General features: G+C 37.5%; 1 protein-coding gene across 1 annotated transcript in view; it reads left to right on the forward strand.

The window, feature by feature from the left end:
- The first annotated feature begins 3492 nt into the window (after nucleotides 1–3492).
- The window catches only part of SNX29 (sorting nexin 29), a 95637-nt gene continuing 82829 nt past the window's right edge, over nucleotides 3493–16300 (forward strand). Inside the window, exons 1-9 of the mRNA XM_005420416.2 lie at nucleotides 3493–3611; nucleotides 6494–6558; nucleotides 7280–7332; nucleotides 7766–7890; nucleotides 8996–9176; nucleotides 10911–10981; nucleotides 11858–12106; nucleotides 14103–14469; nucleotides 15198–15316. Of these exons, the coding sequence (XP_005420473.2) occupies nucleotides 3590–3611; nucleotides 6494–6558; nucleotides 7280–7332; nucleotides 7766–7890; nucleotides 8996–9176; nucleotides 10911–10981; nucleotides 11858–12106; nucleotides 14103–14469; nucleotides 15198–15316 (1252 nt within the window). The 5' untranslated portion in view covers nucleotides 3493–3589. The remainder of the gene's footprint in view (nucleotides 3612–6493; nucleotides 6559–7279; nucleotides 7333–7765; nucleotides 7891–8995; nucleotides 9177–10910; nucleotides 10982–11857; nucleotides 12107–14102; nucleotides 14470–15197; nucleotides 15317–16300) is intronic.

Below are 16300 nucleotides of genomic sequence, written 5' to 3' on the forward strand. Positions count from 1 at the left end.
ATGTATGTTCATGTTAGACTCAGATCTTGTGCCAAAAATTACTTGATGGTACACAAGGACTGTTCCAAGAGGCAGAAACGAAGACCTACAGTACATCCCCAGTCTTGAGTAATTTCAGCACTTGAACTAGGGATGTTCTAAAGGTGGATGGATGCCCTGTAGTATGGAGGCCCCTGGGTTCAGAAGATGTCACTGGGTCACCCTAAGGGAGGCTGTGGTGCTGGGGAGCACAGATCACAGAATGTCCTGACTCAGAAGGAACCCACTAGGGTCACTGAAGTCCAGCTCCTGGCCTTCACTGCAATCCCTGCAATCCCATGTATTTCCTGGTGGTGCAGGCTTTCCTTTCAGAGCCAAGTGTTTTCAGACTGAGATTTATTTATCTTTTATTAATTTTCCTTACTTACCCTTGTTACATTTACAAGGATGGATGATTAGTCATGCTAGATTACTCTATGGCCTAAAATTAGGAATATATTTCTGTCACCTTGCTTTGCAAGCATTAATGTTACTTTCTTAATATTAGGCCACAATTTTATTCCTGGAAAACTACAACAACAGAAGCAACAACCACAACAACAATCGTCTTTATTTGTAGCTAACATTCCACTTCAGGTTCCTGCATGAATGACAAATTGAAGTATTTCATTGCATGAAATTTACGAATGATCAGTCACAGCACCATTAGGAGGCTGACACAAGGTTTGGGGCAAGTTGGGAGTTAAGCGCTCTGTGTCGCTTTGGCCACACAGGGCCAACACCTCTCAAACAGGCCTAGAGACTTATGAAATTTGTTATTATCATCTTATTGTTTTTATTTAACAAGCCTTTCCGAGCTTCCACTCTGTACAGCACATGTGGGGTTATCTCCACTTTTCTCACCGTTCCTCTGGCGGTGCCGCGTTCCTGCCCCTCAGGACGCCCTTGCCCGCCTGGGCCCGGGCGGCTCCGGGGCCGGGGAGCGCTGAGGGCGCGGGGCCGCACTGAGGAGCCCCGGGCCGGGACGCGCTCCGCGGCGCTCCCGGGGCCGTGTTTACCTTCCGGGGCGCCGGGCGGGTTCCGGGGCCCCGCCGGGCGCTGTGGGGGCTGGCGCGGGTAGAGGTGCCCGGGGGGCCCGGGCGGGAGTGGCACTGCCCTCGTTCCTCCCCCCGCTGCTCCCTGGTGCCGTGCTGAGGCACGGGACACTTGGGTCTCTTATCTCCACACCCCGTTCCTCGGTCCGGCTCCCCGAAGTGCTGTTTTACCCCGTTTTAAATCCTAAGTCCTGCCCTTGGGCGTGACACTGGCTCACAGCACAAGTGATGCTGGGCTCGGGCATCTCTGTTGCCTCAGCTGTGCAAACTCATAGGAAATACTCCTGAGGAAATAAATGACCAAGAGAAAATAGGAGTTTAAAAAAATTAAAAATATGAGCTCAGGAGCATGCCATCGGGGGGAGAGGTGAGAACCACGGCTTGTGGAGAAAGGGCCCTGTTGCTGTCCCTGTCTGTGTCCCGGTGAGGATGTCTCTGGGTGCGGTAATTTCTGTGGTAGAGGGGAGCGGTGCGGGGGGTGTGCTGAATCTTGGGGGTAAATGTGTGCTAAATCCTGAGCTTTTTGAGGTGTTTGTCAAGGAAATATTTGAAGCTCTGCATGAGAATTACGACCCATAAACTACAGGACTGGAGGAAGCAGATCTGCTTGAATGGGCCAGCATGGAGAGTTATTTGTTAGGATAGAAATAAAAATTCTAATAGACTTTTCTTATAGATGCAAAGGATAAGCGGTATTTATTTAATATGTATTAAAACACATTGGCAAGGACTTGTTTGGGGCTTTTTGAGAAGGGAGGTGCTTCAGTAAAAACTTTGGTGGGTCTCTTTGTACATCTTCAGCAATGGAAGTTGCAGACGACACTCTGCACCTGAGGATCGGATCACACATTGATCTCCCCCCCGATGTAATACATGGTGATCTTTGTTGCCAAAGGCAGTGAGAAATAAACTGAGGAGTTAACTGGAGTAACTAAATGCTACCTGTTTTGTGGGGAGCAGACATTTCTGAAAGCGAACTGAAAAATAAAACCTCTTCACTTGTATTTTTCTCTGTTTTGTTCTCACCTTTGTGGTAGGAAGAAAATAGAAGATTTTTGTGGAAGAGATGAGGCAAAAAAAATATTATAATGGGGAAACTGCTTGTGAAAAATGCAAGTAACAGTGAAATCTTTCAAAGCATGGGAAAAGAAAGTTTCTCAAATGTTTCAGATCTTGACACAATGTAGACTAAATCCTAATTACAGAATTTTTAAGAGTCATCATTTTCATGTGGAAAACCTCAACCCTTCAAATTCAAACTGGGAATAGCCTTGTGCAAATTTATGCAAATTAGAGCCTAAATCTTCCTAGGAGACTAATGTTTGAGAGCTCTATTTGGATTCTGTGACTCAAAAGGGAAGGTAACACCTCATGTGGCCTAAAGCTTCATCGTGTAGTTATTTTTGCTACCTTTAATATTTTTTTAGGACAACGAAGAGATACATGTTTCTGAGAAAAGAAACATTTCATTACTTAAAATAGAGTAATGCCTAGGGTGACATTAACAGTAGTGGTTCAATTGCATAGTAACCACTCATGTATAGCCCCTGCCAAGAATTGTAGGGTTTTTCCAACAGTTTCGATTAGCAAGGTAACAAAAACCCCCTAATGTTGCACTTTGACAAACATTACTGTTACACAATGCTATACAGTATTTTTCTAGAATAATATAAGTCAAACTGATCAGAACAGAGAAGTATCTGAGATATCACCATCATGCTTGTTTCAGATAAGGGAGATGGCTGATGTTAACCTCTCATCAGTTTTAACTGTATCCTTCTTTTAGTGCCTGTAACAGCACTGCCTGTATGTACTTCTACGCCCAGTTTTAGCCCTTTTAACAGAGGTGTTCCTAAAATATAGAGGGAAGAACTTCTTAGTGGCTATAATTATGGTTAATGTTTATTTTCTTTAGCTACAGTGTATTTCTAGTGGATATGAAGGTAAATTCCTGTTGATGTAAGCCTCACCTTAATATTACTAATGCTGCTTACTAATTGCATACTCATATTTTATTCTACAGTGCTGAGTAGGCTAAACTTTAAAGGCAAATAATACAAGGATACAAGATTTATGTGTTTGTCAAGAATTTGGGGTGTTGTCATTGGTTTAATGACAGTTTCAAAAACTTAAAAATACAACTCGTGGTTGGGGGAGTAGAGCAGTAGAATCATAATAAGGTAGTATAAGGTAGCATTTAGATTAGGTCTGTATTTGTTTTGTTTTAAACTTGTGCCATCAGAACCTGCATTAGAGCAAGCAAAAGGGATTGCAGTCTGAAATATTGCATTCAGGACATAAATGCAAGTTATATAAGAGCAACATGAGATTTATTTATTTTACTTATATGCTGCATGTGGTGCTGAAGAGGGCGTTACCTAGGAAGTACTGGATGAAAATCCAGCTTTCCTTTACTTAGATGCAGTTTGCTGCTGCTGTAGATGTGGATGTTTGTGTCATAGCATGGAGAGAGGTTTGTTTGAAAAATAAGAAAGCATGACCTTGAACAAGAGAAAATGAAGAGGGTCACAGAGGCAGGTGCAGTACCTGAGCCTATTTTAAGCCCTTTTTGACTGAGTAGATGTTGGTGGGAGGAGTCTCTTGAAGTTTCTGAGTTTTTCAACCTTATGTTATCACAATTATTTTTAGAGTCCCGTATGAACTTCCTTTTTTATGGCAATATTCTAAATACAGCCTTTTTCTGAGTAATGCTGTTTTTATGCATTCTATGTTTTGTATTTGTATGTGTGTTGCTGTAGTTTTTACTGCTATTCTGAATAAGGAGAAGGGTATTTTAGTCAGTTTGGAATACACTCTTAAAGTCAGCTGGAGTTGATCACACTTAATTGGTGCTCTGGTATGAAAAGATGTCTTTTTTTTCCTGAAGACTTAGTTTAGAAAATGAAAATATGGAAGAACTAAATCTTCAATAGAGTTAGTAGAGATGTATTTTTACCTTCCACCTACTGGAAACAAAACCATCACTAAAAAATACCATATTTTCTAGACTTGTTACAAAGAAAAATATACCCCCAGCATGAAAAGAGACGTAACCTAATCTTTCAGTTAAAAAAAAACAAAAACAGACTTAGTGAATATTCTTTTCCTTGTACCTGTAAAATTTCTGTTAAGCAAAAGAATTTAGGATGTGCATTGAATAGAAACTTCAGCTAAGCCCTCAGCAGACACATGACATGGTCTTATAGCCCTGTTCATGGTGAGGGTGATCTGAACTGCTTCAGGAATTATTGGTTGTAATCTCCTGAAGTAATGATTGCTAGTAGTGCAGATTTACAAGTAAAATAAAGAGAAAATACACATTACATTCAGTCTGGTAAAGTTGAGGTTGTTTGGTATCACATGCTTTAGTGGTTTAAGGCATTAATTAGTATAATGAACATCAGTAAGTATTCTGTATTTATGCATTTTTATATTGATCACAGTTTGGAATCTAGTTGCAAACCATTTCTGTTACCAAATAGATACAGAGTCCAAAGAGATGTGAATTTAAAAACTAACATGTATTGCATTTGGAAGACAAACTTGGTCCACCTACTAATATTTTCATTTGATAGATGTTTTTCTGGTCATGAAATTATTAATTTCATGAATTTGTTCTGATGTTATCTCAAGCTATTAATATAAAGAGAAATATTGTGTTGTGCCTCTTGCAGGTATGTGGGTAGTGTAAGACTAAGAGTAATGAGTTTTGAAACAGCAGAGAAAATCTGCAGAGCTGTGTATATTCAGTGTTACTGAGCATGAGAGGCTGCTCTGAAAGTTGAGATTGTTTTCCTTATTTTATGGTGATGTGATTTATTATAAAGCAAATGGATACATAGGCATGTATACATGTCCATTTTGGCAATGTATGCATGGTAAGAACATTGAATATTGTTTAATAAATTGTAATCTCTGAAGGAGCACAGAGTGGAATCGTAGGGATTATATGAATTTAGCTTTATCTTCACACTGGCATAACTGGCATAGCTGTTAGGAAGTTAAAACCCATTTGGTGTGGGGTTTGAACCTGGAGTCTTGGACTGGCACTGGACATTGTTTGTGTGCACTGGAGTGCTTGACTAACAGCCTCAGACCTCACACATCACATGTCTGCACACTTTGAGTCAGAGTTCAAAATGGGAAGCACAACTTCTTGGAAATGCCCTGTATCAGCAAAACCAGCATTGAGAAGCTTGCTTAGCAGCTATGTTTGCATGTTTTTCCTGTTGTTTTCATTATTCTGACATACTGTGGGGGTTTTCTTCTGCTTAAGGACTCTATGAAACTATATAGAATATGAATTCTATTAATATACTTATAGATTAATATGAATATATAAAATACATTATATCAGTATAATGAATATTTATATGTTATGTGAGTATACATATTTAAAGGCAGAATCATTTCAACAAATTCTGTTATATCCTGCTGGTTTAAAAGCAAACTGTTTTGAATGGGATTATGAAGATAGGAAATTCTGGGATTTGGACCTCACACTTGGATAGCAAGAGGAAGCACATATCTTTGATGTCATCTCTCTTTGCTGGTGTGTGGTGTTTGATTTTCAGTGTTGGGAGCAATTTGCTCCTGCAGAGTTTGGATAATTGGCTTTCAATCCATGTGTACATTGGTTCTGTGTTCTTTGAGAGAGAAAGGAGAATAGAATGACTTAAACCCAAGAGAGGTCACAGAGGTTTCTGATGGATGCTTTGAACTTAAGCAGAGAATGAAGAAATTACAGAGGCAATGTAAGTTATCTTAAAGACTAAATTTTACCATATTCATGGGAGTTTATAAAGGATATTCCAAAAAGCAAAGTATTGTGGTATTGTTGAAATAGCTTGAGAAGTTAAAGATTGTCTTGCATAGTTCCTTATATAGTAACAAAATAGATCTTATAGGTGTTAATCAGAAGAACTATGCTGGTGGTTAAATTTTAAGGGATTTACTGTAGCAGTTGCTCTCTGTTCACCTGACTTAAAGCTCTTTCTGCAGTAAGGTTTGACAGTAAGAAGATAGTCCTGGTGTCTCATTCTTGTTTTCCATTCTTTTCTAGTTCTGTGATGCTGTACTACACTGGTAGTAGTGCTAAGAAGCTCTGGGCAAGCTGTGCATCAGTTTGAATAATTATTTTGTATTTGGTACTGGTGAAATGTATCTTCAAAATGTTACTAAAGTAAGAATCAAGATGATATTTGAAACAGTATTGCTGCCTGTTAGAGAAAGGCTACTTGAAACCTCAAAGCATAGTTATACTGCATCATTTTACTTAGAGAAAATACATTAGTTAATTTAGTGGAATAATTGGCATGGGAAGAAAGTTTTCAGGGTCCAAAAGAGAGACATCTGTATTGGCCCAAATGTATTTTAAAAACCAGTATCTTTTAAAATGATATGATTTGGTTGGATTTCAGGTTCACAGACCAACGACACAAAAAGACAATTTCTTCTAGAGCGGCTGCTGGATGCAGTTAAACAGGTGAGAAATCCAACAGACGTTTCTGCACTGGCTTACTCAGAGATGTCACTTCTAGCAGGGACTGTCTTTGCTTTCTCTTTAACAAAGAGAAGGAAAAGGAAGAAAAGGAAATGAAGAAATTGTGGCTTTCATAGTACAGCTGAGTTTTTGTCTGCTAGCAAAGAACTACTGTGCAGTATTTATTTAAAATTCTTGTTCTGGACAGGTTATATTTGTAATAGATCTATTTAAAATATATATAATACTATACAATATATATTTGTGTCAATGTGAAGTTCAGCAAATAGAATTTCATAGACTGGAGTCAATTTGAAAGAGCTTGAGAGGTAAAAGTATTCCTCACAAGTAGGCCAGTGAAATGCTTTTTAAAGAGTGGCTCTGTAATTGTAGCACTGTGCTGGGTAGGAGCAATGTTTGGTTTTGTGGGTGCACATTTAAAACTCAAAAGTAGTAATTTCCACACAGTTTTCAGTTTACTGAAGGAGCTGCAGGTGTGTTGCTCTGGCTAGCAAAGATCTGTTTGAACTGCAAGAGCAGCCCATTAGTGTAACATGATGCTCTAGAGCACTTTTTGGATGCAGGCTGTATTTTGCAGTGCTCTATTTTGTGCTGCTTCCTTTTTTGATATGACTTTGTTTCATATGTACAAATAGTGTAGAAAACTGAATTTATTTAGTGTAACAAAAAGTTCTAAAAATTTCTTAAAATCTGTTTATTGCAGTGTCAAATACGATTTGGAGGAAGAAAAGAAATTGCTTCAGACTCAGATAGCAGGTAAAATAGTCTGAGAATAACATGCTTAGATTTTGCATCATAATGACATCAAACATATGGCACAAAATATCTGACATGCTCAAAAAATTGCATTGCATGAAAGGTAGGTGATTTGAAGCTGAAATAACATGCTTAACAGCCCCTCTAGTAGGTGAGGGTGATTTCTCAAATTGATTGCCAATTCTTCTGAATGTAACCTGAGCCTCAGCTTTCAATCATTATGATGAGGCTGTGGGTATAAGTAGATTATACTGCCGGCAAATAATGAGATTACTGCATAGGAGGGATCTTTCACTGCTTATAAGATAATGGTTTACTTTACATTTCTTATTCAGAGATCTGGAATAAAGTTGCTGTATAGAAACATAGTTGATTTTCACTATGATTTTTTCATAGTTCCTTTTACATGAGTTCATTAAAAATTCTGTTGCAGAGTGACCTGTTTGTGTGCTCAGTTCGAAGCTGTGTTCCAGCATGGCCTGAGGAGGAGCCGGGGATTGGCACTGACAGCAGCAGCAATCAAACAGGCAGCAGGTTTCTCCAGCAAAACTGAAACAGGTAAGTTGCTTATTGTAGCTCTCCTGTTTTAATTAGTTCTTATGTTGAGTCAAGAGATATAATTTCAAAAAGAAGTTTGAAGCATTGCACCAAACTGCGCATTGTTGGTAGGATACTTTACACTTGATGTGTTGTAGAAGTAGCAGTGAAGATGACTGTTGCTTCTTAGTCTAGTTTAACTTGCATTCCAAGTTTCTCTAGAAGTTGCTGTTAGGAAATCTGCACTTCCTTCTGTTGCATTATGTACAGTGGCAAATTTATTTTGAATTCTGGCAGGGATCAGGGTTGTGTAGTTTTGGTGTTAAGTTTTTAAAACAATGTTTTCATTCTTGACGTTGTCTTACTCAGTTCTTTAAATGCCATATTCTATATATGTCAGATAGGTTTAACTTCTAGTTATTGATGTAATTTTAGAAAAAAAAATTATATTGCTTGTATTGGTTGGGTTGGTTTTTATTACTTTCTCCACATTCAAAGAAAAGATTCCTTTATTTTTCTCTTCACCATGATGTTTCTCTTTTCTTTAATCAGAACTATCTGATCTAAAAACTGATCAGTTTTTATCAATATTTGAGAAAAGCGCACAGAAAGTGTTTAGTGGAAAAAGATATTCAAATTCAACACTTCTGTTTTCTAAAGTAACATGAATTTGTTATTTACATGTCTACAAATTCTGGAGCTACCTGTTCCTTTGGACCTGCCCTCCAACATTTCACATTAGCAGTAACATAGAGTTCTAAAGAAATCTTTTCCCTTCCATAATATGTTTCTAGTTGAACATATGAACCTGTGGATAAAATACTAGCTTAAATGTGCTTTTAAATGTGAATTCTGTGTAAAAGTGTCAGATCAAATCCTTTAATTTGTGTGGCTTTTTCAATGAAGTGAAAAGTTCTAAGTGCTTAAACAGCCCGAGTTCTGTAGGAATAAATAACTTATTTAACTGGTGGGTTGCACAAGGAGAGTAAATGATTCACCTTTGTTCAAAGTTATATTGTTACCTGTTTGTTTTATAAATTTACATGTAAGTGTATTCAGGTATGAACTTAGTGGTTTTCTTGGTAGAGTGGTTGTCATTATCGCTATTATTAATCCTTAATTCCAGAGCCAGTGTTCTGGTATTATGTGAAAGAAGTGCTGAACAGACACGAGCTGCAGCGCTTCTACTCTCTGAAGGCCATCACGACCGACATCGGCAGAGGCCGGGCTTGGCTGCGCTGTGCTTTGAATGAGCATTCCCTGGAAAGATACGTGCATATGCTGCTTGCAGATAAGAGTCGCCTCAGGTACTGGATCTGTCGCCTTTGTAGTGCAGGAAATGTGCTGACGATGGCTGAAACCCCAGGCAACAACCAAAAGCCACAGCTGTCCTAGTACCCCATATTTATTGCTACGCCTGTCAAGTCACTTAAAATAATTTTTAAAAATTATTGTCAGCCATTAAGGTAGTAACTTGTGCCTATATCAATATGTGAACTCTTCCCTAAATCCCTTCCCTGTTCTTTCAGCTGTTTTCCTCACTGCAGCCTGGACACCACACTTTAAGGTGCCTCTCTCATTCCACTAAAATAGTACACAACTGCAGCCATGTCTGATCTCATTTCTTCAGTGGTAATCGCCTGTTGCCTTTTGGAGATCCTGTAATTGCAGAGCTCCAGCAGTGCAGCAGTGGGGAGCTGCAGCTGCAGAAGTGGTTAGGTAGCAGTTTGTGAACCTTTTGTTACAGTTACTAAGAATAACTTACTACACGTTGTGAAATCCTAAAGTACTTTGGAAGTGCAAAATGCACTTAAGTTCATAAACTGAGTCCTGCCTTTTTCTCATATGGCTTCAGCTTCTTTTCTTTATGAAAACTTGAGGCATTTTCCTTACTTAATCAATAACTGTTGAGCTTGCTCAAACCACTTGATCAAGTCCAGTGGATTCAGCAGAAAGGCATTTTATTCATTTGCATTGATTAATGGATGTAGTGGATAAGATTATTGCCTGAACTGAGTTCATTAGTATCTCCTCTTCATTTCTAGTTTGTTCCAGTCATCTGTAGCTTTCTTGCAAAATAGATTTTGGAGAAATCAAATAAAGACAAATGAAATAAAGAAAAAGGTCTGAAAACCATTAGGAAATTAGTGACTTGGATTGCTGTGTCACCAATTATTCTCATGCTTGTAGCAATACTTGCAGAGTATCAGGATTATCAGCACACTGCATTGTAATGCTATTTCTAAAAAGGTTTATTCCAGAATTTTTAAGACTTAAATGTTACCCAAATTCCAATGGGATTTACAGAATCAGTTTACATCCCCAATTATATGTTTTGGAAACTTTTAAATGAATCTGTCAGAGTTGTTTAATATATAGATTGAGGGTTTTCTTGCTATCTGTTTTGTTGTTTAATTAACTGAATGTTGATAGTAAAAAACCAGCATTCTGCTGCTAGAAAGAACCAGGCTTAGCACAACTAAATTTATGTGTTCACAGTGAAAAAACGTGGTTTTTTACATCCAAATTCATAGTTCACCCTAACTATTTAGGGTAATTGGTGTGGGTTTGGATATTGAAACAGGTCACAGAACCATAGAGTATTAGGATTTGGGTTAGAAAGGACCCTTACAGATTGTGTAATCCAGCCCTTGTGCCATGGGCAGGGACCCTTTCCACCAGAGCAGATTGCTCAAGAAAAAAGGAACATTTTTGTTTTGTTTGTGTTCATGTGTTCTAAGCTTATACAAAACATGTATAGCAATAGGTACAGAGAAATGCTGTGATTGCTAATGCAGTGTAAACCCCCAGACCTTGAGTGGAAAGTGCAGAGCTAAAACTAAAGAAAAAAATACTCTTTAGCATGTCTTTTTAGAACCATCTGAACAGTTATCAATTTCAGAACCTACAAGGAGTTACTGTGACAGAAAATTTCATCCTTTGGGGTGCTCCTACTTATTCTTCAGAGTTTTTTTGTCTTTCAGAAGTGAAGTATATATTACTATAGCATTGCATGTCCTTTTTTCCCCTTTAAATTACAGTGTCTTCTATGAAGACTGGTCTTTTATGATGGATGAGGAACGTTCTAGCATGATCCCTACAATGGCAGCTGGTAAGGCTTTCTCTTCAGTATTGCTGCTCTTGGAAAACTACTGCATTTTAGGGTGTTGCATCTGTTTCTGCTTGTGAGGATTTCTCTAACACACTGTATTTTCTCTAATACACTTTGTTTATGTGGAGAGTGTGTGTCAGAGGCACAGCCATGGTGAGCAGTCAAGGTATTATGCCAATTTATGCTGTGAATTGGTGGATTATTAAAATCCTGCATCTGGCCTTCTTACAACTCAAAAAATTTCCACATAAAATTTTAACTCTTCATCAGTCAAGGCTAACTTAAAACCAGTGCAGTTTAGAGAAGCAAAGTGGTTATTCCTGACTGAAAAAGAGTAATGATGGAATTTTATAGTAAGATCAAAATTACAGGTAAATTCAGATAAGGGAGAGTAAGAGTAAGGAATGATAACAAATAATTTCCTTTTCCAGAGTTCATCCACAGAAGTGATGCATTATTGCCTTTTATACCCCTTTTTTCAGGTACATGGTCACATGCTTCATTCTGCCAGACAGGGTTCTCGGGTGTTTTTGCGAATAGAATATAGGAACCAGCAGATAGTAAAGTTGCAGTGAAATGGGTTTAAATAAAAGGTTATAAATAAATGAGTTCTCAGTACTTTTTGATTATTTAATGTGCAGCTGAACAGCCATCAAGAAGAATTCAGAACTGATTGCATCAGCTTGAATATAATCTAGAAAGGAATGAATGGTACATGAAAGAATAAGAATTCATGCACTGGGAACTGTGGGAGATTTTTGGGAAAAATGTTTTCCATGTCACAATTTCATTAATCCTTAGCTTCTATGTTCATAACTTGCATGTGCAGTATATGGTGCATTTGTGGTCTCCTTTTCCCCTTTCTTTTTTCTGAAGGTCTGAACTCCATTCTTTTTGCTATCAACATTGATAATAAGGATTTAAATGGGCAGAGCAAATGCACACCCACTGTGTCAGATTTGTTGAAGGAATCCACACAAAATGTAACTTCCTTATTGAAGGAGTCCACTCAGGGTGTCAGCAGCCTCCTGCGGGAGATCACTGCCTCGTCTGCAGTCTCCATTCTCATCAAACCTGAGCAGGACTCTGACCCACTGCCTGTTCTGCCCAGGAATGTCAATGCTGGTAAGCCTCTATCAATGTTAGTGCCATTCAGAAACTTAGGAAATATTCAAGTGCATTTAAATAACTTTTACATTTACTTTTAATGTACTATTGTAGAGCAGAAGTCTTAAAATAAATGCACTGTGCATACAAACCACTTGAGAGGGTAATTAAAAAATATGAAATTGGAAATATTGGGTATGAATACTGGATGGTAACTGTGTATTTCAGCATTCTTGTATCTCTGTGAGAGGATAGCTAAACTGTTTTATTGGTAGAGCTTTGCTTGTGACCTGAGTTTTAGTTTCTTGTTCACAAAATTATGTTTTGAAGTTTGTGATGTAATGATTTTTCATTTTTAACGTTGTCTTTTGCCACCTTGCAAGTCAGACATAAAGTGACTTATATATTTTGTTAAATATCAGCTGCAAATCTTAGCTTATAATCTGCTTCAAGTAGTGACTGTGTTTACAGTCTGAATTCCTATGCAAAGCAGATAATTGCCTAAATGAAGATTTACTCATACACTCTTTACCTTTAGAGTTCTTAGTGTTCCAACCAGCTTGTATGATGTTAGTACTAACAAAGACCCAAAGTCTTAATCTCTTATTATTTGAAATCAGTCAAGGAAAATTTGATTTTCGTTATATATTTTTTGTTCCAAAATTAACAAAGTAATATTATCTCTGTTTCTGGAAGTTGAGCTAAAAGTTTGTTTTGCTTTGTGAAAGTACAAAACAGCAGGAAGATTTATGTGCTTTTCAATTAAGAAACAAGGTTTGAATTTAGGCAATAAATTGTTTTGGTTATGAGAAAAAAGGACAAACCCCACATGAGAATCTGGTAGGAACAGAAGTTGAGATAAAATCTGTTTTTTATTGGCACTAAAATAGACTTTGTCTTAAAACACAGTTTTTAGAACAAACTTGTGGTAAAGCTTTTGTTGTATAGCACTTAAATGAGATTAAAATTGTATGTGATACTTGATTTGGGATAACTTTGTTAGTACAGAATAGCCTTGCAAGATGAAAGGCAGTAATTGACCATATGGTGCTTGTGACTCCACAACATGATCTACCTGGTGTGTGCAGCACATGTGTATACAGAACATGAAAGGAACAACTTCCAGTGAAATGCCACTTAAAAAAAAATTGAGTTTGTTCAAATGCAATTACATGTGGAACATTAGAGCAAGTCAGATGTTTCCATTGAAGTCTGTGTTCTTTGTTGTAATTCTATTTGCAACCAGAATGGGTTTTAACATCATTTTACAAGTATGTTAGTGTGCTTTGTGGATGTATAACAGCTGGACTTGAATTAAACAAAGCAATTTGGTCCCGGGGTGAGGTGTCTTGGTGAGTGATTTCTGATATTTCTTGGAGTGCTTCAGCTTTGCATTAGCTTCACATGCACATCAGATTCAGAGAGAATAGGTAATAGTGTAAAAATAAGTGCTGTCACTGAATACATCTGGTGTAATCAGAGAGAATTTCACTGTGTTTCTAGACCAAGAGCTAATTAGCTGAAAGCTGACTATTCAATTTTTAGAGAATAGACAAAACTATTTGATTGCAGGTTGTGGATTTTGTTCGTGTTGTGAGTTTGTTCTTTTCAGTTTTTCCTCTGAAAGTGCTTCATATTTTCTCTGTTGTGCAGACCTCCTCTGCATTGTATACTAGGTGTAGTCCATAGGAGGAAGTGACAGGAAGGCTAACCTATTATTTTAAATTTAATTTCATGGGTTTGTAGAACTTTTTGTCCAGTTTCAACTGAATCATGTTATGAATGCATCTCCAGAATATCTTTTAAAATCTGAATTATGTAAGACTTATAAAATAAAGCTGGTAATTAGAGATTTAAAAGCTCATGTGAATGGAACGATAATGAATGCCATGTAGATCTGAGTGGTTTTTTCTTGATTAGAGTAAGTTAGTACATGAGCTCTTTTAAGAAAAAAACATATCTCATATATTATTTCTCTTTTCTAAACTGTGTAAAAACTTTGTATTACTACTAGATTTGAAATACAAAAAAGATCGAAAAAAGAAGAAGAGGGTGACTAATATTATCTCATTTGATGAAGAGGAAGATGAGCAAAACTTGGGGGATTGCACAAAGACTCTGACAGGAGAAAGTTCAGAGGAGAGTGTAGACAGATCTTCAGTTCTTGCATTGTCTTCATCTGAAAGCACTCTGGGAAAAAATCTGAATGGGAGTGAAAGTAACCATTCGTGGAAGAACAATTCAGTATTCATGAATGGAGAGTGTGAATACCAGAAACTGGATGTGAAGAGCATTGATGATGAAGATGCAGATGAGGATGAGCTGTATGGAAAATCATTAGGAAATAAAGGCACAGAGGGTGGAACTGAAGCTTCTGAAAAGTAAGTAATGGTGCAGGAGATAGTGGTAAACTTTCCATGCTTCCCCTCCACCCCTCCCTTTCTTTTATGGCCACTGGAAATTCCTGTGTTGAACTGAACTATAGATTTTCTCTCTTTTTTTTCTCTCCCTATTTCTCCTCCCCCACATTTTTTTTCCACTCTTTTTTTTTCTTTTTACTGTTTAAACAATATGGGCCACTGCAGTGATGATGTTTTGCTTCTAAGTTTCACTGAAACCCCAAATTTTGAGATATCAGAGTTCTTGTTCTCCTTCAAGTTCTCAGTTGTTAAAACTCTGGCACAATATAACCAGGATATAGTTCTGGCCTACTTGATGTTTCCTTATTCTTAGTATGATAGCAGTTCTATTTTGGCTTCACAATAAAAAGGTGTATTTTAAACAGAGTAAGCTTGTTACATCAGAGTGTAGACAGTTCAACAAGGCAGGAAAAAACTGAGAGAGAAAAAATAATTTTAGATACTGATATGCTTTCTTTATTTCTGACAGAAATTCGTTTAGAGAAAAAGGCAAGTGCTGCTTGTCTCCTCTGCTTTGGAATGTTTGGTCTTTAATCAATTAATATATGGCTGACCAAGAAATTGGCAGGCAGATTGAAATAAAGATTTTTCTTGCAGTGGTATCTCTGAAAGAAACATAAGCATTATGAACAGTAATACTGTCTGTATAAATAGATTGGTTTGTTTGTTTGTTTGTTTGTTCTAAATAGGCCTCGTGAAATAGTCACATGCAATTCTCAGATATGCAGTTGGAGTCCTCTGCAGGTCCTGAATGATGACTCAGATGTTCTATTTCCTGTCAGTGCTGTTGGCTCTTACTCCCAAACAGGTGGGCATTTGAATTCACAGAATTCCAGCAACATTTATTCTAACATGGGACAATGGTAAGAAATAACAGGATTGTACAGACACAGCAGTTACTGCACAACTGGGAAAAAAGTTCAATTCAAATTTATTCTAGTTCTGAATCAGAGTTCTCCATTTGAGTAGTTACTTAGTTAGGGGGGAGTTATCAATGTCAAAATAACCCAGAGTTCCATTGGGATTAAGCTGTGGTCTTGTATTTTATTGAAGTTTAGGATAGTTGTATAAAAAGTATCCATATCTGTTTTCTAGATACCTCTAAGCTGCAAGAAGCTCCAAGTGTGTTTGAGAAGTTGAATTCAAATTAATCTTGACAGATTAGAGAGCAGCTGGAAGCAGTTCAATGGAAGCTGTTAATTGTTGAAACACAGCATATAAGGAATGATTGGCTAGGAAATACTTGCTCAGAAAAGGATATGGGAATTGTAGAATGGTTTGGGTTGGAAGGGATCTGCAGAGATTATTTATTCTAAGACTGGCATTCTGAGCTGTGAGCACCAGTTGCCAGCTCACATCTAATTTTTCATGTGCCAGTATCCTCAAATAGTTTTCTGCAGGTTATAAGCTGATAGTGAATTAACAGAGCTGTGTGTGAGCGTCATTTGTAAGTGTAAGCTCCATTGGCTCTTCTTTGGCATCAGCTGCAGCTGTATGCAGTGAGGGACACTTCAAGAATGATGTGAACCATTTGAAGCAAGCAATAACAATCGTTAAAGGAATGGAAAAGAAGGCCTTGTGCGTTTACAATATCTGTATTAGTACCAAAACCAAAAAAAGTGCACCAGCCCTCCCCTTCACCCTGTTGATATTTTTCTAGCTGTTCATATAACACTGAACTTTGGGTATACTCATTTCAGTGACCATTTAAAAACTTGTCAGTGGTATTCAAATAGTGTTTTAATTGTAGTATATTTCATATTTTTTGTATACACATTATAATATGTTCAAG

Source organism: Geospiza fortis, unplaced genomic scaffold (genome assembly GCF_000277835.1).
Source record: "Geospiza fortis unplaced genomic scaffold, GeoFor_1.0 scaffold237, whole genome shotgun sequence".
NCBI classification, from domain to species: domain Eukaryota; kingdom Metazoa; phylum Chordata; class Aves; order Passeriformes; family Thraupidae; genus Geospiza; species Geospiza fortis.